The sequence below is a fragment of the Poecilia reticulata genome, linkage group LG21, assembly GCF_000633615.1.
Source record: "Poecilia reticulata strain Guanapo linkage group LG21, Guppy_female_1.0+MT, whole genome shotgun sequence".
Lineage (NCBI taxonomy): Eukaryota > Metazoa > Chordata > Actinopteri > Cyprinodontiformes > Poeciliidae > Poecilia > Poecilia reticulata.
Genome location: NC_024351.1, coordinates 21,011,846 through 21,038,235, shown reverse-complemented (window position 1 = coordinate 21,038,235; position 26,390 = coordinate 21,011,846). Strand labels below are relative to the sequence as shown.

Sequence of the window (26,390 nt, the reverse complement as noted above, 5' to 3'; positions counted from 1 at the left end):
CTTCTGTTCTGGTCTCATCTCGGTAAACTTGGCCCGGCTCTCTGTGGGGAGTGCTGTCACCAAACAGCAGGGATTATTAGTGTTCTGATGGGAGGGCTGCTGAGCTGGGCATTCCTCTACAAAGGCTTTAAAAGACAATAAAAGTAAACAGAAATAAGCCAGTGATGAAGACTCTCTAGAAGGCTGCTCAAAGGGAAGATGGCTGAACCATTTCCAAGAGTGAATCCTTTTGATTCACACAGTGCCAGCATCTGGAGTCCAGTTAGTCTAAATGTGTTTCAGTAAATTGCGCAAAGACAATCCAGAGGACAGACGTGGAATTCAAACCAACTTCTGGAACGCTGTGACGCACAGCAGATCTGCTGAGCCTGCAGCATCCTATTTTTTAACTTTTTGGCATCTAATGTGCTCCAACTTTGGATCCACATAACAACAGGGGAAAAAATGGTAGAAAGGGAAATGAAGTGCAACATAAATCATGGCCTGAAGTCAGGAGTGTCTCTTGGCTCCATGAAGACAACAACATCAATCACACCTTGTAAACACCCTCCTTATCCAACAGATAAGGAGTTGCTACTTACATGCAGATGTGCAGGTGTGCATGTGTGTGTGTGCATGCGTGTGTGCGTGTGCGTGTGTGTGTGTGTGTGTGTGTGTTGGGCAAATTTGAGTCACGGATCCAAAGGGACACAGAGCAGACAGCATGAGTGTTTAAAGATCGACTTTGATTAGAAATAGTGAGGCAAGGGCCCTGCATATCACTGGGAATACATACACTTTGACCAATCCAAGTAACAGATTAGCTTTCAGGTCATTTCGGCAAGAAGATCGACTAATTAGTGCAGACGAGAAGAATCTACAATATGCTGAGTGTCTGATAAAAAAAATATTTACCCGCTTTTAACTTTTCTACATTGCAGCAACAAACATTCGCGTTTACATATGAGTCAAGACTGGTTAAAAACTAACACTAGATTAAGTGCTATCAATATCATGCTGGCTTACACTAGCATGATGGCTGACATTAATGTAGTCTATTCAGTAAGTCAGTTTTAGCCTTTTAAGTCGAAAATAGCAACAAAAAAAAGCTAACATTAACTTAATTGGCTTACACTAGCATGATGGCTAACATCAATTTTTGCCAGTCAGTCAGTCAGTCAATTTAAGCTTTTAAGTCAAAATTTAGCTAAAAAAGTAATGCTTAAATGCTATCAATATTATGTTGGCTTGTGCTAGCATGGTGGCTAACATTAACTTAGTCCAATCAGTTAGTCAAAATTAGCTAAAAAGCTAATTAGTGTGTGTGTGTGTGTGTTTGATTGCATGAAATAGACTGATAAACACAGGAGCATAAGTCTAAAGTAGAGTCAGAATCATACATGTTTTCTTTTCTTCTTACAATTAAGTCAAAAAAGTGCTGGACATTAGTATTCAGCCCCCTTTAGTTAACTCTACCACRTGGTAGTATGATTCATACTTTCTTTTATTGTAATTAATAATATTTTTTCATTTAGCAAACTCTTATTAACACTTATTTCTGCCCTTGGAGTGAACATTTGCAATTAGGTGACTTTGGATTGTGAGCTGCCGTTTTTACATATTTATTTTAATAATCAGGAATCATCTTTATTTCACAGCTGATACGGCTTCTCTGTTGCTCCTCATTAACAACCATTTTACAGCATTTTAGCTAAATGAGTAATGGAACGCTTAGAAAGGACATTTATTGTTAAATATGTAAACTCTGACTTTTTATAATGTCCACAAATGTACACAAAGTGTCATGTTGGACTTTATTCATAAAGAATAACATGTTATGAATAAAGTGTTGTTCTACATTTATCTGTCAGTGGAACAAATTAGCACTTTTTCCTGGCTGAATGTGCCTCTTGTAGTCTTCTAAAATGTATAAAGTGTGACACAAACTGTATAAGTGTTTTAATATGAGACCTGGAATTTATTTTCCCCAGAACTTTAATTTATTCTGCCCTTTTCTTATCTGAGTTTTCATTGTAAAGTAAAAAAAAACCCAGATGAGGTCTCAGCAACTGATTATAAGTGGTAGAAAGCTATTAAAACTATAACCAATGATTCTGTAACAGTAACCATGCTTTAGAATGTATATAAAGTCTCTACCGAGTCATTTGTTAAACAGGGATTGAGAATGGATAACCAAAAACTTTATTTTAGTCTGACAGAATAGTTCTTGCTTGTTGCACCACTTCTCTTTTTTTTATCAGACTGACTCCGACAGTAAACACTTCACATGTTCAATAAGCAGTACATGTTTCACCCAGGAAGATCACTGGTGGCAACTTTTCTTCTTAATCATAAGTTAGTTTCCTACACGAATATTCTGACTACTCAAGACTAAACCACACATCCACACTTTAAGGAAAGTAGAGCTACCATTCAGCTCCATCATAAAGTCATCATGTGCTAGATAGTTTCACACAAAAAGAAACGACAAAAATTTCAGATGTAATTGTACAGTTTTCTATACCGTGGCACAATAGTTTCTAYGCTCCTTGCTAACAACTTCCACCTGTTCCAAAGAATACATTACGTGGGGGCTTGATTCCCTCAGCAGCGTTATTTACAGTAGATGTAAGATTACTTTTTGGAAAGGTCCAGAAATATTTTCACTGCCAGTGATGCGGTTTCTGTTGAATGTTAAAGTGAAACAGAAAAGGAAATAAGGCAGATTGGATGCGTATGTGTGTGTGTAGATGGGGTTATGGAGGGCGCGCGCTGTCACACACACACACACACACAGAGAAAGAGAGAGAGAGAGATAGAGAGAGAGAGAGAGAGAGAGAGAGAGAGAGAGAGAGAGACCCATTCAGATGCTGGAAGTCTGACAGGAAACTTTCCCATTCCTCTCCTCAGCAGCAGCAGTTTGCCGTCTGAACCACACATGTTCGGACCCTGCAGCCGGACCCACTCACTCTGAAGCCATGGTTCTGCCGGTCCACGCTCCGTCGGCACGCTACTGAGGCTCGCGCACACCAGGGCGAACCTGACATAACCTGGAGACGCTTTGGACCTTCGTTACAGTGATTTGTTTGGAACGATGGAGACTTTGTTTTACCTACTCGCCTTCGTGTTGACCCGGGAGGGTTCGGGTCTTGGATATGTCGCCGATTCCAGCGTTCAGGCAAGTCAGAGAGCGGCGAGCAGACACAGGTAAGCCCCGGGGGAAAACGCGACATTGTTTAATTAATAATTAAATAATGTTTGGACACTTCGACATATTTCGACGTCATTTGTGAACTAAACTAATTAGTCAATTATGAGTCTTTCCCCAAAACAATTTTTGGCTTTTCTTTACGTTCCAAATGCAATATTACATTTTACTGGAATTTTATCAGATAGACCGGTTGCATAAATAGGGGCGGGCAATTATCATATTGTTTATCATTTATCTTGATAAGTTTATCAGGTTAAAATTTTTTATTTATCGTTATCACAATAAATTCCAGTTAATGTTAAAAAAAACAGACTAAAACGTTATTTTTTATTATTTTCCCCATTGTTTGTTCCAGCATCAGTAATTAGAAAATATGATTAAATGAAGTCTCAATATAAATTACACTTCTTTAAGTCTACGGCATCCTGGAGAAGCTTCTTTCAAGAGCAGCATTTATGTTTGTGACGCTATGAACTATGTCACGCAGTTACCTAAAAAAGAAGTAATTTGTAGTTTTTAATCATCATTCTTATCATTATTACAAGAATGTTGTGATAAAATTATATGTTCATATCGCCAACCCCTGCATGAATTTGAAAATAATCCAAAAAAATTATATGTTTTCAAATTGGTTTTACAAACCTGAAAAGTCTGACATGTATAGTGAGTTATGAGTTAATGCTTTGGCTGAAGGAACACAGCTGCATAGTTTGAAGGTGTTTCTAAACCATGGCAACACATGTGCAAATAATATGGAGACTTAAGTTTTTTGCATTCTTCTTTTTAGTAAATCCCAGGTGGACTGGATGTACTTTTGAAGTCCTGCTGCAGGCTTCCAATTGGATTTAAGTCTGGACTTTGACTGGGTCGTCCTCAAATACAGATGCGCTGGAAGATAAACCTCTGAATTAGTCTCAGGTCTTCTGTTGCCTCTGACAGATTTTCATCCAGGATTACCCTTCATTCATTTCCCCAGAACATCGTGACGCCATGATGCTTCCACTACTATGTGTCACAGGAGGTACATCATGCTCAAGGTTTTGGTTTCATTGGACCAGAACAGCATGTGTTTACTGCCTCCTCTTTATGGCTTGTGACAAACTGTGGACTGTACTAATTTTGGCTTAATCTAAAAATAAAACTCTCAACTGTCAAAAGTTTCTTGTGGAACTCTGTAGCTCTTCCAGAGTTACCACTGGCCTCTTGGCTGCTTCTGCATTAATGTTGTCCTTTCCTTTGATTGCCAGTTTAGGTGGACGGTCATGTCTAGCAGAGGTTTTCTATGTTCAGATGATGGTTGAAGGGAGCTCTGTGGGATATCATTTTATCATCTGACCCTGTTTCAGACATTCTCCCTGACCTGTCTGTTGTGTCCCTTGGTCTTCATCATGTTGTTCACTAACAAACCTCCGAGGCTTTCACAGAACATGTAGGTTTCACTTCTAAGGGTTTTTGTTTGTTTAAAGAAAATTTAACGCTTTTCTGATTTTTCTTCCACTACACAATTGTGCACTACGTTGTGTTGATCTATATCTGTCATGTAAAATCTTAAGAAAATACACTACTGGTTGTAGTGGTCCAAAATTGTATGAAACTACTTCTAAAGGTGCTGCATATCAATTTATTATGATTTTAAACTCTGAAAAACAAAATTTTCTGATAATTTTAGCAGAAAAAACAGGAACCTATGGTTGATAAGTACAATCCAAAAGACAAAATTCCTTCCTCAGTTGAATAAAGTGCTTTACCTTTGCAAAGAGCCAATGTATTTTAAAGTGAAAAGACCTCTGGAGTTACACATGCACTGACATCTCTCTTTTTTTTCTTTTTTTTTTTTACAGGAAATGTCTCATTGGTTATTAGGACTCTTGCTCAGTGGGCGCTCTGAGTAAGAGCGCTGTGTGAGTGGGTGGGTGTGTTGGGTGGTGTTGTGGAGATTCTTGGAGCCCTGAGATAGACAAGGCTTCTAAGGATTACAAATATTTACTGTTCCAGAGCCTTTGGTGCAAGGTTTTCAGGGGGTCCAGGACTTCTTTTTGAGGCCCTCTGCGTCAGCCTGGTGGTGAAGGAATTCATTTCTCTAAGTTGGGGGATTATATTGACGAGGAGGTTGGGGGAGTAACACGTTGCACGGACGGTTGTAATGAAATGGATCTAGAAGTGTCATTTTTTTTCACCCCCTACTTTTGCCTTCATATTTATTGTGACATAATTTATACCTTATGTGGGCTATAGATGAAATATTCCGAATTACAAACCCCAGCAGACTTTGGAGCAGTGTTTCAGCTACTAATCCGACCTCCTGTATGGAACGCTAAGGAAATGATTTAGATTACAGTGATGAATAGTCGCTTACCGCCAAGACATGACTGTTTTTATTGTGCACCACTTTCCACCTTAAGAATACTTGGAAGAGGCCCACCACCACCATGAGCGTAAATCTGTATGCATGTGTGTGCGTGTGTGTTGATTGTGTGCTTGTAAATCAACAATTTAACATACTTCGGTTAGCCAGATGAGTGGCGAACGGGATGGTGTGCATGTGCGAATGTTACGGAGGTCACAACAGAAACGTCAGTGTAAATGAAAGACACATCTCCCTCCACGTGGAGATCTTCTGCTCGTTTGCTTGCATGTGTTTGCACTTTGTGCACTCAGGGCAGAGCTTTGACTAGGGTTTCCTGCTCTGTTTGGCTCAGGTCGCGGCTGCTGCTGCTTCTGCGGTTGCATTGGCTGCCTGAGTGATGAGATCTGGTCAATCTGTCGGTGTATGAGGAGGCCGAGCTTGTGATTGCTGCAAAGGAGGGAGGCAGTCGGAGGCAACGCGTTTGGATAAGACAAGCAGACTGGATAAACTTAACTTTTTTATTTAGAGAAAATTGGAAGAAATAGTATTTGAAGTGAAAGTAAGCAAGCAGGCATGACAAGAGGGTATGAAAGTGCAACAAAAGGGGTAAGAGGGTCAGTGACATGACGGGAGAAAAGACAGGCTGATAGGATGAAGAGGGAGCTTGGATTGTTGATGTTGTTGAATGCCTTCTCTCTGAAGGAGTCTGCTTGACTGGCCTGTGCCTTCCAGACACACACACACACGCACGCACGCACACACACACACGCACACGCACACGCACACACACACACACACACACAGTGACACATCAGGAGGAAGAATGCACTGGCCTGTGGCAATTCAGTTTGCCCCTCTGACATCTGTTTGAACTCAATTGATCTGTTTTGACAGATGTGTGAAGTATTCCAAAAGTGGCAAAGGCTATTAGACAAGGTCTTATGGGGGATCGGGAGGACCCAGAGCGGTTCGACACAACTCCTGCCAAAGTTTCAGTACAGCCCATCATCCCACAAAATTCACCAAACGGGGCAGCGTAGTTCTGGCTAGACAAATGAAGCAATTTTTGCTCATTTGATGAACAAGGTGTTCAATCGCCACTGGATGTTAGCAAGAAGTTGAGGCAGGAAAGGATTAAGCTTGCAAAGGTTTTAAACTAACTTTGGCTGGCTTTATTTTAGTGAGTGTAAAAGTAGGAACTTAATCTTACTTCTAGACTACAGGACCTACGCTACCAGCATAGGTTGCGTAGGTCTAAGGTCAACCATCGCCTTAATAAAACACACTCAACATTTGGGCAGGTCAGACTGTGAACCACAGGAGTCTGTGCTAAGATCAGAGTTTAACAAATATATCTGTTTTAGGGTGCCTGAATAAACGGAATACAAAAGCTTAGCCAAAGATTTGCCCCTCTCTAAGCTAGCTCATAAATCACCAATCCGACTGGCCATAACCTGCAAATATGTTTGGTTGCAAGAATAAAGTGAAACCAAAGGATGCTATGTAACTGGTTCCACACAAAATAAGTGCCAGATATCTCCTATTCTAAGGAGGACGTATTATGCACGTTGTGCATGTTATTGTACATCCAATTGGATCTCAACTGTTTCTAAAAACAGCACAAGCACTTAAAAAAATATTTTTTTCCTCAATAAGCTAATGTTTTATGGTGTCTGGTGAATGAGCTGTTTCAAAAACCTCTCCAATTGAGTCGCAATCGATGAGCACTGCACCGTTACCTAGCAACCCCAGAGAAGCCCGTCCCCTCATATAACAATCGCAGTGGTGCTCCACCAGTCTTCCTAGCAACACAAGTGAAGCCCCAGCATATTTGGTCAGCTGGTTTTACCACTGTGTGCACTGTACAATGGCTGCCGGCAAAGAAAAGTATTTTGTTGTTGACTTACCATCCAGAAGCCACTTGCTGCATTATTGTTGGTTGTACTGGAGTCTTCACTTCTGCTTTTCAGAAATGTACAGTTGTATATTTGCGCATCTGTTTGCAGCTATTTTCACATGCGAGTTTGATCATTGAGTTGGGTGAGAGCTTGGCAAGCAGCAACTTATTTGGATTTAAAGTGACAAGAGACCCTAAAACAGCTCATTCTGAAAGGAGCTGAAAATTGGTAGGGCTGAGCAGACTAAAATATACAAAAATATAAGGATGATTTTGTGCAAAAAAAAGGAAAATGAACATGTTTTGTAGAACCCATAGACCAATCCTAACTTGTTCAACGAAGCATAATATGTTACATTCAAACACTTTGATCACTTTCTTTGTATTATTGCTACTGAAGGAACTATTGTTAGCTGAAGTCCAGTTACTTGTTCTGCCTTGGTACACTTTTGACTTTACAGTGGTTTATGTGTTTTAATAGAAAGAAATTGTTGCTATTCCACATCCACAATGGTTTCTGTGTTTTGTTTTTTCTTTTGCTTTTGCTTTATAACCCCTGGGCTCTTTTTTGCAAATGTGGTCTGTCATGGCCACATAACACTTTCAAGGTGCGAAATTTACTCTCTGTTACATAAATCATTTGAATGCGGTTGTGACTACTTCATTTCATGTTTCAGAGGGGTGACAGCGGCAGGTTAACTCTAACCCACCCCTTTCTGTTTTTGTTCTTTCAGAAACAAATGACAAGTAGACTTCTAAGTTACAACTTTAAGCGTATTGTTAAAGAGGCTGTAGATAAGTGTTTTTCACTAATAAGTGGGCCTCACCAGAGTATGATGTAATGTAGCGCCAAAAAACCCATCCATCTTTTTTTTTCTCTCTTTCTGCTTACATGCATGACCAGAGGCACCAAGAGAGTGTTGCCAAGAGGAGTTGTGGTAAAAATTGGAACAGCAACTCACAGACAGGAATCAGGCTTGAAAATACTGTAGAGTTTTGCCAGTATGGGCACAGGAGGCCAACAGCTGTCTGTAATTTAGCATCCATTAAAAACTGTCCCTGGGCAAAATAATGAATCTCAGTGGGTCTAGTGTGAAGAACTACAGTCTCTTTGTTCTCCTCCCTTTGTGAATTCCTAGTGTTATATTGTTGGATAATAATAAACTACAATAGAATTCTTCATAGTGACAACATTGGTAAGATATATATCTGAACCAAACAATAAATGATGATACAGATAATTCTTCAAAAGCTGGGATACCTGGTGAAATGTAAATAAGTTACTGAGTATAGCAGAAGTGATAAACCGGTTGCGCTTCCAAATCCAAATTTGCTTGTATAATAAAAAGACTTACACCATAGTCTCTCAGAAAATAGGTCTATGCTTTTTTTTCTTTTAATTTAAAAAGTCTTGCAAGGCTTTAGATAAACTGATAATAAAACAGTTTAAGAGTAAACAATGACTTTAATAGGACTCAATTTCTGTCTGCTTTTCAGTGCACACAGCTCCGGTTTTTGGCTGTGTGGACGGTTTATGTCAGCCAGTTGGTCCAGACCTAAACACCTCTCAGGGGTTTTCATTTAGGACCACCATGGAGTTGAATTTTGCAGTTTTAAGTAATATATCTCAACAGCTATGGCTATAACAGTGGAGATTACTTTGAAAATGACTGCAACCCTCTACATTCTGCTTAGGTGGAAGACAACATGGTTTATCTTTTAAACTGCAGAGGATGTGAAGTAAAATATTACACAACACCACTGGTGGGCACCGCTAGCTTAAAACTTAGTTGCAATAACACTAAAGTACTAATCATCAACATTAGGTCTACTACTGATAAAGTGCTATACCAACATGGTATGTAGCTGAAGCTATTGCTAAAGTGCTATACCAACATGGTATGTAGCTGAAGCTATTGCTAAAGTGCTATGCCAACATGGTATTTATGTGAAGCTAATGCAAAAGCCAGATACTAACATGTTATTTAGTTGAAGCTGAAGCTAATACTAAAACCCTGTTCTAAAATGGTATGTAGCTGAAGCTAATGATAAAAATTATACCAACATGTTATTTATCTGAAGCTAAATAACATGGTATAAAGCTGAAGCTAATACTAGAGTTATACCAACATATTTATCTGAAGCTAATGCTAAAGCAAGATACTAACATGTTATTTAGCTGAAGCTAATACTAAAACACTATTCTAACACAGTATGTAGCTGAAGCTAATGCTGAGGAGTTATACCATCATGTTATTTAGCTGAAGCTATTGCTAAAGCACTAAAACCATGTTGATACCCACCATATGCCCATAACAGAATATGTGCTAAAAAATCGTATTTCACCGTCAGTGGGATCAAATTTGTTACGGCACACTTACAGTTAGCATTTTAGGAAGTGATACTTTGGAACAGACTTTTCACTCATAGTTTCAGTTCAATAGTTGCTCAGTATAGCTAACTCCGTTGCTGAATTTGCCCAATTAAGCACATTAGGGCTTCGGTCAGAAAGCACAAAGGACATCTGTTTAAGTCTAAACTAAGTGTGCAAAACATTTTCATAGTTAGCAAAAACACAAAAACATTTGCTCCGCTACTTGAGCATTCGCGGATTAGTTTGCACACCATCGCCTGGCACCAATAGGCCCTCACAGAAGATGCTGTCAAGGCTGAAATGAAGAGTAGAAGTTGACTGACTGTTATTATGTTAGTCTTAGATTTGGTAATTAGGTGCAATAATATGGTGAAATTGTTTAGCAAAGACTACATGTTGTTTAAGTACACATTACAGCAGAAGGTAGGCAGCTTGACTAGAGTGTTGACTGTAATCACTGTCTATGAAGGTGGAGTTTGTTATGAAACGGCCTTCTGAAAGGAGCTAAAGTCCCATGACAGGAAGACCTTTTAGCTAATCAGAGCAGTTGCCCTAAACATGAGGCAATACATCAATCACAATGTACATCAATGTTCCTGATGAACTCCCAAATCCTTCTTGTTTCATCTTGGTTGGTGATTCTGGAATTTATTAGACCGCAGCTTTCCTCCTCCTTCATAATGTGCAGCTTTAGAGTGCTGAGTAGGGTGACTCCCTTCAAGCATTATGAGAAGCTTTGATGTCTTAGTGTTAGACACAGGAAGCTAAAGTTTCTCCTAGGCTTGAAGTAAACTTTTAATTTCACCAGCATCTGTCTTTTGACACAAATATTATATAAACATAACATATTAACGTTTCTGAGCCACCAAACCATAGACCACTTGAATCTGATTGGATGGAGTTAAAAATTAAGGTGACAGTAAGGAAGCCTTCCAATGTGAGGTAAGTAATCAAAATCCTTGTGGAGTCATTCAGAAAAGCTGGTCAGCAATTCTAAGGGTTTGATTGCTGCAATAAATATTTTAATACTGATTTTAGTTAACCACATTTTCCTCATTTTTATTTTCCCATCATCATAATTTTTCCTCCTACTCTCTAAGAGGCTTTTAAGTTAAATAAGAGTCTACAATCTGTAGGAGTGGGGGAGTAAAAGTCTGTGCAAATGACAGATATTTACATAGCAAGATACTGAAATATAATAATTTGTCAAATTCAGCTACTTATATGTGATATTGTGATTATGACCTCAATTAAATATATTGTGCAGCTCAAGAACAGACTAGATTTCCTCAAATCTCAGCTCTGATGTTGAGCAGCCGTGTCAAAGAAAGAAGTTTCCATTTACTGTTTTCAATGCCATAGACATCCAATTGGTTATGGCATGTCTATGGCCGTAAAAAACATCACTGGTCGTTTTTTCTCTCATTAAAGTTCATGTGTTACACTTTAAATAGAAAGGCATCATCCCCCTTTGAAATTAAAAGCTTTTGGCACTTCCATGTGAACAGCAGCCTTTCACAGCCGAACGGGATTAAAGACAAAGCAGAGTTGATTCAGATGTCTGAGTGAAGTGCTACAGTTACATCTTGACCCCATGATTGACAAAAAGCAATGCAATTGTAGTTTAAGTTTGGGAGTTTTATGACCGATACCAGGAGTGGAATTTTCCATTTTCAGCAAGGCACTGTACTGATGTGGCCCCCAACAACACACTTCTATGTACACTTATTGGTGAGTTTTAGAAGAAATACTATATAAGTCGGCGCTATAAACATCTTGTATCCTTTCATCCGTCCATCCATTGTTGTCTTTTTTTAGATCTGATTGCAATGGATATTTGGAGGGGAACCCAAATATCCATCCCCCTTTAAGGATTTCCTTGATCCTAGTCCAGAAGGGAAATTTACTCCCTCCAGTTTGTTCTGTATCTGGCTCAAGATCTCCTCCCAGCAGGCTGTGCACAGAAAACCTCCATGAGGTGGTTCAGGACACTGATAAGATCAGAAAGATTCAATCAAATATTGCATTATAGAGAAAGTACATGTCTAATCATTTGTAACCATGGAGAAATGGCCCATCATTATCTTGCCTCGCAGATACAGAAAAAACAGGTTAGCACTTAGTCTTTTTGTACACTTATATGTATGCTTCAGTGTAAGAGGAAATGCTATTAATGACGTGAAATAAACTGTGGTGTGAGTTTAGGCAAAGTCGGCAATTTGATCAACATATCAGGAGGGAGAATGTATAGGTTGAGTTTAAATTTCCAATGTTTTTGTAAATACCTCCGTTTAATGAGCCCCAACTATGTGTGCTACATCCACAAACTACCTCGACTTGAACAAGTAGAAGCCACAGCTATGTTGGCAAAAAAAACTTGGAAAAACAATCTAGTTTCTATTTAGTTTCTTAGTCTCACGTGATTAAGTGACATATTTTGCATAGTCAATAGCAACAATTTAACAGTTTTCTGATCACAGATACATCCTAGAGACATCACTTCCTCACTTTAGTTTACCTCTTTTCGGTTGCTTAAGAGCCCAGTTTCATTCTCAGTTCCAGCTAACTGAACTGGATTCCACTTGCAAATGATTCAACACCTACATTTATAGGAAGACCAGGGCTTGCCTTCTTGGTACATACCAGAGTTCAGATGAGCTTTTGCGTTAGTCAAAACAATACAGGTCCCTCTGAAGGAGACTGAACTGCTCTTGTGTAAAAACCCCTTTAATGACTCTACACTCTTTCTGGTCCATCAGCTCTCTCAATATCCATATAGCCTCACATCTGAGTGGTTTATGTCTTCAGAAACAGCTATAGTACATTGCTTTGTCATTTATTTCCTGCAATTCAAAGAGCATTGTCACACAGTTACACTCCATTGAAAGGTACCAATGTGTAATCAGGAAATAAAAACATAACAGGATTTTCCTTTTCTTATTCACTTACAATCTATGTGTGATTTTTACACGCTGTTAATTAGCTTAGTACAGAAACTCTTTGCTTTTGGCAATGCTGTGGGAAAGGGAATGCATTCCAGGCTCCACCATTGTCACCTAATTAGCATATCTTCCAGCATTCATGGCATTCAAAAGCTGTTTTATGTTTAAATAAACTTTGGGTGCGCTGCGGAGGCTTGGACTGCCTCCCAACAGTTATCAAATCCCACCCTATAACAGAACAATTGAAACTATAAACCTCCTCTTAAAGCCTAAATGGAACAGCATGAGGAGCCAGGCTTCAGAGAGGATAGTAAAGTTTTAGCTAGCTGAGGGTCTTTTAGGGTGGCTGTTATTTTAAGGCTTTGTCCCGACTCAAACAAATGCTTCCATAAATGGCTTAAAGCGAAGCACCCAAAAAAAAACTCTTGAGATGTCAACACTTCATATCTGAGGAGTAATACTGAACCCAACAGCTGTATCAGAGACCTTCTGTGTATATCTTCTTGACCGTCAGGCTAAACAATCAGAGAGAGGGTTTACACAGACCTCCCGTTCCTTGATTTTGGAGCAGCTCCAAAGGGAAAAGTCAGCACTCACCTCTCTGGCTGTTTGTCTCTTGGAGTGTGATCACTCAGGCAGGAGCGAGGTCACTCAAGTGTGTACGCTGTCGTCTGTGACAATATGTGTACCTTTGGTTGGTTTTGTATGTCTTTACAAGAGCATCGTAGGGGTGCTTGACCTGAGTGGGTCGCAGTTCAAACGACAAGATAGTCCCCCCTCCCAGGTCTGTGTCTGGGGCTTTCCTTAAAAGCTTAATGAAAAGTTCCCTCAATAGGCACTGCCAAGTGATTGCTTTGTTAAATCATTGAACCTCAGCTCTCTCTTTTTTTTTGTCTTTCGTTGACTCCCTCTTCCTCCCACATACTCTCTGTGTCACTTTTGCAACAGAGTATTCCTCTTTTACTCCTCAGTCCTTCTTCCCTTGTAGGGCTCAAGCAGAGATGCTGTTGAGTGAAATGGACCCAGCATGTGTGGGTCGAGATGTCAGACTGCGACTTCCTGCTTGGCTCTGAAGTGTCTGACGTTTAATAAGAAGTGAAATTTATTGGGGGATAAAGCAATGCCCAGGCAGGTGCAACGTTTCCACTCATGCTGAGTTATGGCTGTGTAAATAAAATTAAAACTCTACAGCGGTCGGCTCACCACTAGACGTTTGGACTTGCTGTAATGAAGACCGGCCAACTTATCCGAGTTGCCATGTTTCCCGCTTATATTTCTGTTTCGTGCCAATTGTGGTTGCTTACTTAGGATCATTTGCATTTCAAGACGAGACAAGATTTGACAATGCCATAAGCGTTTTTCACTTCACAAGAAAGAGGTAAACGAGATTGTTGCAAAGTTTCGGAAAAAACTTTTGATTATTCCATAAACTGTATTTCTCATGCTTTCATCAGTCTATGCTGATGACACTAAACTGTTTGGTAAAGAATCTCAGTTCAGTGTGGAACAATCCACATAACAAATTTAATGTAAATCTGGCCCAATCTTATGAGTTAGCTCTCTGTTAGCTGATGCAACAGTCAAGAATGACTTCCTTTCTTACAAGATAGGAGTAAATAATCACTGAGTTTATAGCCTAAAGCACACTGTGACATATCCAGAGCCCATAGTGACAGCTAAAGCTACACTTTGTTTTCTTAAAAAACTACAGCTACAAGGTAAAAAGAAGTTGAAACTCTATGGTTAAGAAGTTGCTTAATTTGTGGATCATGGAAAAGGGTTATAACGACTTCTTGGCACACGATCCTGGGCTGGTAAATCACCTGGATACTTTCAGTCAAAGTTTAGTCTGTCTTGCAAAACAAAATCAGTTGCCGTCAGCATGTGGTTTCCTCTGGTGAAACAGGTGTAGCACCTCTTTCACAGTATTTCATTTCTGTCTTGTGTTGTAACCATGTAGGAACAAAGCCAGCAGTAGATGAGAAAACCTCCAGCAAATGTTATGTACTTCTTAATGTCGCCCACATAATTTGATGACCAACAAAACCAAAGTGCCTCAGATTTTTTTGGCCATGTTGGAAAATCCCACTGGTCTCACATTCATCTCACCACTGTAGAGGAAACGGAAACGCGTAAACAGTCTTCACCCACTTCAAAATAAAAGCATGAATGTAAACCTCCAACTCCTTGAAGAGTTCTTGACAGTCGATGACCAATTCTTCTACACAGATGTCAAACTTTATTCAATTAAAGGTTTACAAAACAGCTAAGCCAATTATAACTTTAGAGTTTATCCAGGAAAGTTAATTTAGAGGAAGCTAAGCATGCTAAACGTTTTAAAAGTTAGCAAAAGCTCTAAACGAAAAATTAACTTTTCTATGAAAGCAATAGCTGATTAGAGGAAGTGTGCTGACCATGCCATAGCATTTATGCATAAATTAAGGTCTTATACTGAGATACAAAAATTTGGGGTTTTCATTAGCTGAAGTATACAACACAATACAACATAAACAAATGTATGTCACAGGAATGACTGAAACAAATTAGTTTTGTGTGTTTTTTATTCATATTTTTCTCCTTTATTACACCTGGGAAGAAACCTTATTATTAAAGAGAAAAACCTTCAAGGATACCCTTTGCTTTTTTAAAATTACAAAGACATTTGGCCATGTTTATGTGTTATTGTCATTATCTGTGTATGTGATTTGTAGGGATTAAAATGATGGAAAGATTCTGAAGTCAAGTTATTGAACTTTCTATAGGAACATTTTCTCAGTTTTTAGATTTATGGCAATGAAACACATAAAAATAAACACAATGAAACAAACAAGAAAAAGGCCAGTTAAAGGCAGCACCCATGCAGCAGAAAGCGTGCGTGCAGGAACACGCACAAATAAACCTATTGTGTTGTTTCTGGGGGGGAAGGGGTCGGGGTCGGGGTCGGGGTCCATTGGCATTTTTAAAGGCTCCTGTGACCTTTATTCAAACATGGAGAGTGACAGGAAGGACTTTCAGCTCATTTCATGTGGACCGCCCGCCCAGCCAGTTGAGCTGCCCAACGCTAACGCCCACTTGCACTTAATTGCGCTTAACACTCTCACTTGGTCCTGCTCTGACAAACACAAAGACTCCTCTCACAGAGTTCTGGGATGAAATGATGGAAAATGAACTCTCTGGCTGTGTGACACGGACAGCATGTGAAAACGGAGCCGGTTTGTAACGTGGATGAAGCGAATCTGTCTGGTCAGAAGCGAAAAAAAACTGACAGATTGTTTGTTTGTGTAAGAGCAGCAGCTGCTCTCCATCAGATTAGATAAGGGCGTGTGAGTCGCCAGCTTTATCTGGGACTCTACGAGTGTTGATAGTAAACTGGACAGACGTTTCACTGAATCACCGTGACAAAAACAACCCAGTTGGACCACATGAGGAAACATCTGAACTGTTTTTTTTTTTCTCATGTTTTCTCTTCTGTCTGTTTATTCAGCTCCTGATGGTGTTGTTAGATAATCTGCTCTCCAACATGCACTGTATAATAAACAGAGACCAGGGCTGGATAAATGGACAAACCCACATGGCATGATAGAGTTAAAGCTCTTCTGATTTTGTTTAAATCAGAACTGTTTTACCCAGAACAGTTCTGATTTAAACAAAAAAGAAGCAACTAAATGCCTAAAAACCACAGAAAAGGCAAAGCAAGAATGTAACTGGATCACAGCAAAAACCACAAATGCAGAAAAAAAAGAAAATTCTAGAACTGTTTAGATAAGTGTTAGATTATTTCAGCCAAATGACATTCACTTATGCTGGAGCTGATTCTGGCTGCAGTCTGAGCTCCACTGAGTGTCTTTCAGTTTGCAGCAATATGATATGCTGTGAATGTACCAGATGAGCACAGTTTTCATTAGAAAGGCCTTCTCTACAAAGTCTTTCAATGTACTTGTTTTAAACAGAAATCAGGGGGATTCAGAGGATAACAGTGTTTTATTTAGGGAGGTATTTTAGACAATAGTGACCTCAGGTCTAATCCATATTCATCATGAAACCATCATGACCTGAAACCTGTGTGACATAAACACCGTTGTCAGTACCTTCCTCTGTAGACCACCATATTCAGTGAGGTCCATCTTGTCTCTTATAATATGGAAGTATTATAAGAAACTTCTTATAATGTGGAAGTATTATAAGAGACAATATAATACTTGTCTCTTATAAGTATCATAAGAGACAATAGTATAGTAAGGGGCAATAATACCGTCATACATAATTTGATTAAGAAATAAAACATATATTTATTGTACATTTTGGACAAAATGAGCAACTTTCATTCACAAAAAAAGTAAAAGTAACACACCTGGTCCTGATGCAGCAGAACACTGTGTATTCCACACCTTTAATCCCAATACACAAGCATTATTCAGAACAGGTCTGCATAAAAGAGCAACATGCATACTTCAAAGATGTGACAGGTCTAGATTCTCCAAAAAGAAATCCTCCTATTTATTTGTTTTTTTTTTAAATATATTTTTCCAATACAGCGGCATACACAAAAGACAGAAAAACTATTATGGCAAGTTTGGGGTGCCAACTGGAGAGAAGTGCATCTTTGGAAAAATGTTTTCCTAAAGGAAAGCACATGTGGCTCTGAAGGATTGTTCCCCCTGAAGCTACCGTCAGAAAAGTAGAAATGAGAATTGCAAAGGGGGCTTTGCAATTCCGTCACGTAGTCTGGCTCCGGACCGGTTGCAGAGCAGTCTGGGTACTTGTTGTTTTTTTTTCTACTGTCGGTCTGGAGCAAAACTGATGTTTCCATGGTGTGATGGTTCGTCATGGATGCACTGATGACTACAGTGGAAGAATCATTTTGAATTCCACAGTTCTAGATTTTTATTAAAGAAATATTTGACAAACTTTTGATAAAATGAACCTTGGGCTGACTTTGGACCTTAGAAACAGAGTCTTTATGTGAATAGCGTGTTTGTTCTGTTCATTTTAAACAGATTTACCTCTTTGCCTCTTTGTTATTATTACCTTACTATTTTTTGGGGATGTGTTACAGGTGAAAATTCAGGAGAAACAAAAAAAATATATATTTCAGATCTATGTTGTCAATATTAAAAAATAAAAGTAAACATATAAAATACCTTTCAAAATTGTGAATTTTTGTATAACTATCATTGCCTGAAGGTATATATGATTAAAAGAAGTGTTGGACACATTGAAACAATTTCATTATCAACTTGTGTTGCTCATGTTCCTAGTAGCATGACAGAAATACCTTTATTAATAGCAACGCATTGAAGTTCGGCTTGTATTCCTAACATCTAGGGCTCTGAAAAACTAAAGTAATCCTTGTTTTGACAGTAACCATTGACACTCACCATTAATAATGTTTATTTTATGAACATGTAAACAATAAGGTCAATGTACCTGCTGGGTTAAAAGGATAAAAACCAGTGAGTTGGCTGGCTAATGACAGCTAATTAGTCATGTTCACTTTCCCACGTTCATTACATAGAGGTCATGAGGAGTGGGCTGTGAGGCTCTGGGGATCAAAAACGTGATAACCTCAGCTGTCAGGCAGACTGGCTCTGGTATTAAGGAGTGGACAGGGTGGTGGTCCTGGAGAGGGACCACCACCCTCTCCTCTCAGACTGGGAGAAGTAAAACATGAGGAAAGATAAAGCACATCATAAACAGTAATGGCTTGAAAGGAAACAGGTGTGGGGGAAAAAAGGAGGTGATTAAATAATACACATACAGTGCTTGGTAAAAGTAAGAGTATCTTGTATATTGTGTTCACAGGTTGTCACAAAATCTTTGTAGAACCTAATTTTACTAAAATTACAACTAAATGCATGGCATCTGTGCATCCTTAAGTCTTAATTTCATGTATCTAAAATGTCTTAAATTTGTTTAAGAAAAAAGTAAGTTGACCTTAAATATGCTAATCACTTGTCTTAAATGTTGCCATGGCAGGACTACTTAATCCTTTATATTCAGGAAGATTCTTTTCTTGCAGCACGTTCCTGTGAGGTAAAAGTTTGAGTCATGTACAGACATCTTTATCCCTATGACTCAATGCTAACTAGCTGCTAATGTAATCTTGCTAGCTAGCTAACTTTTTTGCCACTATCATACAAATTTATCAGCAGTTGGCTGGGTGACGTCACTTCTCTTGCCAACCCAAATGATGATACGACATAAACTCTGCAGTTGGACATTTTGTGGATTTTAAACATGGCGTTAAGCTATTGAAGAATTTTATTCCAACAAAGTTGTTAGGAAAATACAGCTGAGAAAGAGATTAAGGAAAAGCAGTAGAGCATGGAACCAAGAGATTAGAGCCACAGATGCAGCTGTGATGACAAATAGGGAAAAGATTAAGAGGAGCTGTAATCAATGTCTTCCACTAACTTTAAGAATGTGGCAAAATCTACCTCCTCTGTTCATCTGTGCTATAATACAGGTCTTAAATGTCATTTATAATGGCCTTAACAGGACTTAAGAAGTCTTAAATCTGAGTTGTTGAAACCTCCAGAAACACTGTAAATGTCTTTACATGTAGGGATTGAAAGCTTCACCTATTGTTCTTTACAAAATGGAACAAACTGAACATCCATTTTAAGGCTCGCCACAGTCTCATTTGGTCTGGACTTTGACTGGGCAGTCCTAAAACACATGTATGCTTTGATCTAAACCATTCCATTTTGTGATGACATGTGAGTTTAAAGTTATGATGGAAGGGGGATCTTTCTGAATTAAAATAAAAACATGAAATACTGTTTTTTATTTGGTCTTTTATGTGAAATCCATCAAAATAAATTGAAATTTGTATTTTGTAACGTGACAAATTGTAAGAAAGATGTAAAAAAAAAAAAATAGCCAGAATACAGCTGATCCCAAGAGGACATAAAGCAAAAGACAGAAGAAAACACAGACAGAGGCTCGCTGGCAGACTAGAAGACGCTTTGATGAAAGCTGCTGATTGACTTTCCAGGATGAACAAAGTCCTTGTATGCGCCGGCTGTTATCCAAAAGAGCAGCTCAGACTGACACTAATTATCCATAATACCAACATAGAAATAGCAACGCTGGGATTCTGGGAAGTATTGAGAATGACTGAACTGCGTCTGTGTTTTAAATAGTTCTGCTACTGTTATCAGGAGATGCATCTCCAGAGGTCAGAGGAGAGAAGGGGGATGAGATGGAGTACCCTGCAGGCAGCTGGACAATGTGGGAGTGTTTCAGAAATGTTTTGGGTTGGAGCAAGTTGTAGGGGATGCTTGATGTTAGTTTATCATGTTAATTACATGTCTTCACTTCATGGGAGGTATTGTCTACTGATAGACAGAAAGATGCTTAAATATTTTAACTTGTCGTTTGTAGCCATATTACATCTTCAAAAGTGACAGCAGACAGCGTTTTTTTGTGCATCTTTAAATGACATATTACATAGAAAGAAGAAGATGGCAGAAGCCCCAGAGGAAGTAAATATTTCTTCGAACTGTAGTCAGCGTTATTTCTAGGCTAGCATGTGTCCAATGTCCCCATGGCAACCAACTGCTTTATATGGCGATGGTTGACAACTTTTACTCTTAATTCCATCAATAAGTAGGCCTAGGTAGGAGTAGGAATGTCGCAATAAGCAATAAATCAATTAATCAATTTATCACATGACAAATTAAAACAAGCTCAGTAATTTCAATTTGCACGATTTTTCGTTTTTCTCTTTTCTCTCTTTTACCAAAAACTGGATGACTGAAGTCTTTAGTCTGTTGCTTTGGTCTCAACTAGCTCAAATAGGGAGCTAGTTGAGTTGAGCAAAATTTGTAATTGTGACAGGCATGATAATGAATGTTTGGACAAGGTTCTGCTGGGATACCTAACCCATCTGTTAGCTAAGCATTGTTTCAGACTGTGTACACACCTTAATGGAGACAGTTCTCCTTTATTATTAGTACTTCTTCATGACAATGCTCCCTGCCACAAATCACACAGAAATGGTTCAGAAATTGTCTGACTAGCACAATGACGAGTTTGGGATTGACTTGTCCTCCAAGTTCTCCAGATCTCAATCCACTTTATTATCTTTGGCATAAATTGAGCAAACAAGGCAAATCCATGGAACCCCTCTTTTTGACCCTTAGGACAGACTTGCACTTTTAGGCAGATAGTCATAATGTTTTGGCTAGTAGGTGTAATTCCAAACTACTGCTGTTCCTTGAAAATGAGGTCAATGAAAGCTTTTGCAAATTTGTGACATTGTCTAAGTCTGTTGAGTCCAACACTTAGACGGAAAAGAAAGATGAGGATAAAGTTCTTTACAGACGAAAATCATCCTTGCTTCTTTCTACCATTTCCTTATGTTCATTTGGTTGCATCTATTGTTATGTCACAGAAGGAAAACCTTAACATAATGCGCTTTAACTGTGGAAGTTATTTGCTTGGAGGCAAGACGTTGGGGGTTTGCTTGAGTGAGTTTTTTTTTTTTCTTCTTCTTTTTAAAGATAGCAGTCCAAACACAACAATGATATGGTAGGCTGTGTATGAGATTCAGTGGGGGCTGGTCAGCATTGGATAGAGAACACAATAGCAGTGATTGTTTGAAACCGCAGTTATCCTGAACAGATCTGACATCTGCACCCATTTCTGGAGTGCAGAATAACAGCCGAGTCCAGGGTTTGAGATATTCATCTCAAAGTTATAGCTGGGCCTCACAATCAACTAGTGCAATATATTAGAGTTGATTTATTCTTTTTTTTGATCCATAGAACAGAGTCAGGGTGGATTCTAAGTGCGGAGCAGATTTTCTGAACCGCGTTTTGTTCTTTGCCTAACAGGAACTGGTGTGCTTATGTGGTGACGAGGACAGTGAGCTGCGTTATGGAGGACGGGGTGGAGACGTACGTCAAGCCAGACTATCAGCGCTGTACGTGGGGCCAATGTCCCCGGGTCCCGTGAGTATCTACTGCCTTTTCATGTCCTTAGGTTTCCCCCTTCTCTAACTATAACATTAGCATCAGTACTCAACCTTGTCCTGCTAACTTCCTGTCCTCTGAATTTACATCTTGTCTTCATCCATCGGTTTCCTGTCTAGAAAAACTAATTTCCCTCAGGTGCTTGCGTTTCTACTGCCTTACGAATAAACAGAAGGTTCTGGATATAACTGAGCTACCTGTATGATCAGTCCAACCTCAGAGTGCCATTATCCAGGAGCTAATGGCTAACGTTTTATGCTAATGTTTTATGAGGATGAAAGGGTGGACACATAGGTGAGTTTCAGACTCATTCAATGAATTAGAATATTAATGAAAAGGATCATTTATTTCAGGAACTTTGTCACTAAATGAAACACTTTGTATAGATTAATTACACACAGATTGATGTTTGAAAGCCTGTATTTCTGCTAATTATGATGATTTTCTGCTTACAGTTGATGAAAACACAACATTTGAAGTTAGCATATTGCATCTAACCAATAAAAACAACATTTTTAATTCAGAGTCTTAGTGAAAAGTATTTTTAATACCTGCTTACAGTTGTCAATTTTCAAAAGGTAGTTTTAACCTGATCGTTTTATATTGGATATTTGAAATCTCTTCCAGCTTCAGTATGGAGTATCTGTACAAAATTGAAGTTTAGTCATTGAAAACAAAAAACAACAGTGGCTGAAGAGGTTTCAATTTGCCAAAGAACACACCGACTTGGCTAAAGACAACATGTTATGGATAAAAGCAACATTGGTCTTGTTGAGTCTAGAGGCTGCAGAAATGTTCTCAGATAACCTTTAAACAAAGATTTTCAGTCATGGTAAAGTTAGTAGCATGGTGGCTTTGGTCTTATGATATCCATATGATATTCGCATGGCATAGTGTTGTTGGGTTTATCTATCGCATACATGAGATAATGGATCGGATTAAAGGGGCACATCAAGGAGGAAGTGCTTTCAAGTGGATGTTTCAACAAGGAGTCCAGTAAATGAGAAGCATCTTGGTTCCAGACCAACATGAGTAATGCTATGGTGTGACCAGTCTATCCCAAAATGACAGTTTATTGGTCTTTAAGAGGCATAACTTTGTTATGCCTTTATTAATATATGGCTGTAATTTAGAAGTGTTTGGAAGCAAAAGTTATTACAAGGTTTTTCAGCTTTACTCGCTTTTTTAGACGCAGCGCAAGTGGTTTAAACCCAGTAGAATCATTTGACAGAAGGTTTGTTGCAGTTTATCTTTTACATGTTTGACCGAGCTGGTCAACCTATTGCTTTTGTCAGTATAACAGCCAATGTATTTATTTTACATTGACTGTTATACTTCTAATTGCACTTACTGAACAAATTACATTTGTGTTGTTTTTACATGTTTGACCGAACTTGTGAAGCTAGTGGTGTATATAGCTAAACCTCAGATATTTGTGTTGGTGTGTCAGAACTGAAAAAAGTGGATCATTGCATCCATAGTGCTAAGATGCAGTAATAGGAGAAGATTTAAGAAAAACCACACAGGCAGCCCAGGATCATGTTGCAGTGCAGAGAGTTGGAGGTCCAGTCCAGTCTGTCTCCTGGTCCGCTCCCAACACTGCAAATCCACCACCAGAAATATGTTATTAACGGGACTCTGTAAGCGATTTTTCCAAATGTGGATGTTGCGCTCGCATGAAACCGTTACTCTGCCTGTGTTTCTCCTCTTTTGAAGTTCTCCCTCTGTTTCAACCTTGGCCCGGCCGTTTGATCCCCAGGCCTGCCAGGGGCCTCGACGTAAACCCGGACTATGCTATGAATGAAGCCAGTAGGAGCTCCAGGCACCACAATCTAGTCTTTCTTCTTAAAAACAATCTCGTCTTCATACCCTGGCTTTCCTCTGGCTTCTTTCTCTCTCTTCCTTCAGCTCCATAAGGCTCTTTCTACGCTCTGCCTCACAATGATTTATTTTTCCATCAGCTGACCTTTCTGTCACCTCGTTAAAGCAGCCTTTGCAACCTACAAGCCTGTTTATGGACTGATACAAAAAGAGGATAAAAGTGCAGTGTGTCCTGGCCAATATGCCTCTAATGCTGCTTGCCTCATGTATTGATATTTCTGGTTAATTCTGTCCTATTTCTGGTACTTTGACTGCAACGGGGAGACTCTTCAGGCACAGAGTTGAATGACACATTCATGGGAAAACTGCAGCAGCGAGATCCAAATAAAACATTTTACATATTTTTGGAAGCCATTTATGAGCAAGTAACTCTGATTTAGTGTGAGATACATGCAGTGGATTTCTGTTGGAAACATTGAGAAATAAAAAAGGCAGGAAGAACATTTTAAGCTCCGACAGCAGAGATTATCCTGTCTGTCAACTGATAGGCAGCCGTTCATTCTGTGGATGTCAACAGTGAGCAAGAAAGTCTGAGTGTTTAGGAACAGTTACAGCTCACTGATTGGGATGTTAAATTATAAATTGAACATAAAAACAGGGAAATACATTTGCAGTCTCAAAATATACTAGAACTTCAAGCATTTAGAAATGGGTTCCAAGCCCATTCTAAATGCAGAAAGAAGACGGACTCTTCTTCCTGCGTCCGTCAACTCAAGCGAGGGTTAGGACTCCTTTGAGTTATTCATTAAATTGACAGTTTTATTTAAAATCCATGTTCTTTTCAGCTTTACTTCATGTTATAATGTTATTTCATAATCAAAAACTTGGAGTGTTGCACTTATTCTTTTATACATGTTTGAAAAATCCTTGAATCTCTATGGTAGCCTAGCCCCAAATTGAGACACAGCTCCCCCTAAAAGTTTCCAAGCTTCCTAACTTCTGCCTCACAGAGCAGCCCCTCCACCACTCAGCTCCTTCAGACTAGCTTTCTATTGGTCTATCCCATGAAATGACTCGGAAATTAAACCAAATTTGTGACTTTTGCTGGGTTCTACAATATTCCATCTCTCTACCCAGTCTCTAAATCGGAAAGTGTTGGAAGAAATGTTTGCTTCAGTCAAAACCAGCGGACAGCAGCGCATCTTTGTGATGGATCGCACAAAAGAACACATGAAGTTACTTTCAAGAACCAGTTTGATGAATAATTTGTTCTTTTCTGTGATCTCCAGTTACCGAACGTACAGGAGGCCGAGGTACAAGGTAGCATACAAGATGGTGACGGAAATGGAGTGGAAATGTTGCCACGGTTACTCAGGGGAAGACTGCCACCAGGGTCCTCACGGGACCCTTGACACTCGGGTCAACGGAGGGCAGACACAGACGCCACAGCCCGGTGGTGGAAGGAAGGGTGAACAAGGTATGACGGTTTAATGAAGTTAAAAGAAAAAAACGAATGAAAAAAAGCTTGACTTCATGCTCCATTCACATCCAGACTCTTTATTTTTCTTGATTTGAGGCGAGCGTGAGAGAATCCAGGAGCTGCAGGACACGATCACCGGACTCAAAAAAGAACTCCATGACATGAAGACCACCATTGATGGCATAAACCAAAAGCTGTACGTGAATGTTGTCCATCCATCAAGTGCGTGCGCTACTGGTGAAGTGCCGTCACCTGCAGGCTGTAGTCCTGTTTACACCAGACCGGCTAGCACTAATACATCCGTTTCTCCGCACTTCCTAAACCAAACATCTGCGCATAATTTACAGTGTGTCAGTGTTTATGGCTGTTGGTCAGTTTTGGAGAGCAGACATCCTTCTCTAATCAAATATACAGACTGGAAGAGATAAACAGTTCAATCTGAACAAGATAACATGATAGCATGTAAATAAACCACAGAATCAGTGGCTTCCTATTTGTCCACTGGATACATCCCCGTTCCAGAAATGTGTTTAGAAGAAGTCAGACACTAAATACTCAGGTTTAGTGTTTTGTCACAGATCTTGATTTAGGTCTACGGACCTCTGCGTGTTCTGGTTTGCAGGCCCAGCCTGAACGGGGCCACCGTTCCTGCGGATTCAGCTCAGCCGTTCATGAAGGAAACCATCAACACCATCCAGACCAAGCTGGACCATCTCTACAACAGAACACAGGTAATCCGTATCATCGGCTTTGATTCTGGTCTTTTTGCCATTATGCAAAAATTTAAATTACGAGAATAAATTTGGTGTAAATGGAATAAATGGAATCTCTTCCATTGAGCAGTTTTGAAAAAACTCACATTTTTCACTGGTGCTCTTTTGCTGTGTTCTGTTCCAAACATCACTTGTTAAAAATTATGTTTGGAATTCAAGTTTGTATTAGTTTTGTCATGGCACGTTTTCCCATGGGGATTCAGGAGATTTTATCTCTGGATGTTTTCTTTGGAAGAAGTGGCCTCTGTTTTTCAGCCCCACTCCTTAATCCAGACAGATGGACAATGCAGTAGATTGTTGTCATATACAGATCACAGTCAGTACTTATCAGAAATCTGTCCAGATCCTTCAGTATTATAATCCACTTTCTGTCCCGTGTTTTCATCACTCTTAGAGAAGCTTCCAGTTTGAGGAATGTCACTGTTGTCCAAATGTGACGCGAATGTCTTTTTGTCCAAAAGATGATATCTGATCAAATCATTCAAGAGAATGAAAAACTACAACACAGCAGCACATCTTCAAAAAGCCTTGTTTTTTTGCCTTGATTTGTTTTTGTGAGAAAATGATCCATTCTGATGTGTTAGACCT

The 26,390-nt window shown here is 39.3% G+C and overlaps 1 protein-coding gene across 1 annotated transcript in view; it reads left to right on the top strand.

The window, feature by feature from the left end:
- Positions 1-2,862: 2,862 nt before the first annotated feature.
- Positions 2,863-26,390, top strand: part of emilin1a (elastin microfibril interfacer 1a) — a 31,901-nt gene continuing 8,373 nt past the window's right edge. Inside the window, exons 1-5 of the mRNA XM_008398165.2 lie at positions 2,863-3,186; positions 21,591-21,707; positions 24,839-25,026; positions 25,126-25,225; positions 25,652-25,760. Coding sequence (XP_008396387.1) covers positions 3,074-3,186; positions 21,591-21,707; positions 24,839-25,026; positions 25,126-25,225; positions 25,652-25,760 — 627 coding nt within the window. The 5' untranslated portion in view covers positions 2,863-3,073. The remainder of the gene's footprint in view (positions 3,187-21,590; positions 21,708-24,838; positions 25,027-25,125; positions 25,226-25,651; positions 25,761-26,390) is intronic.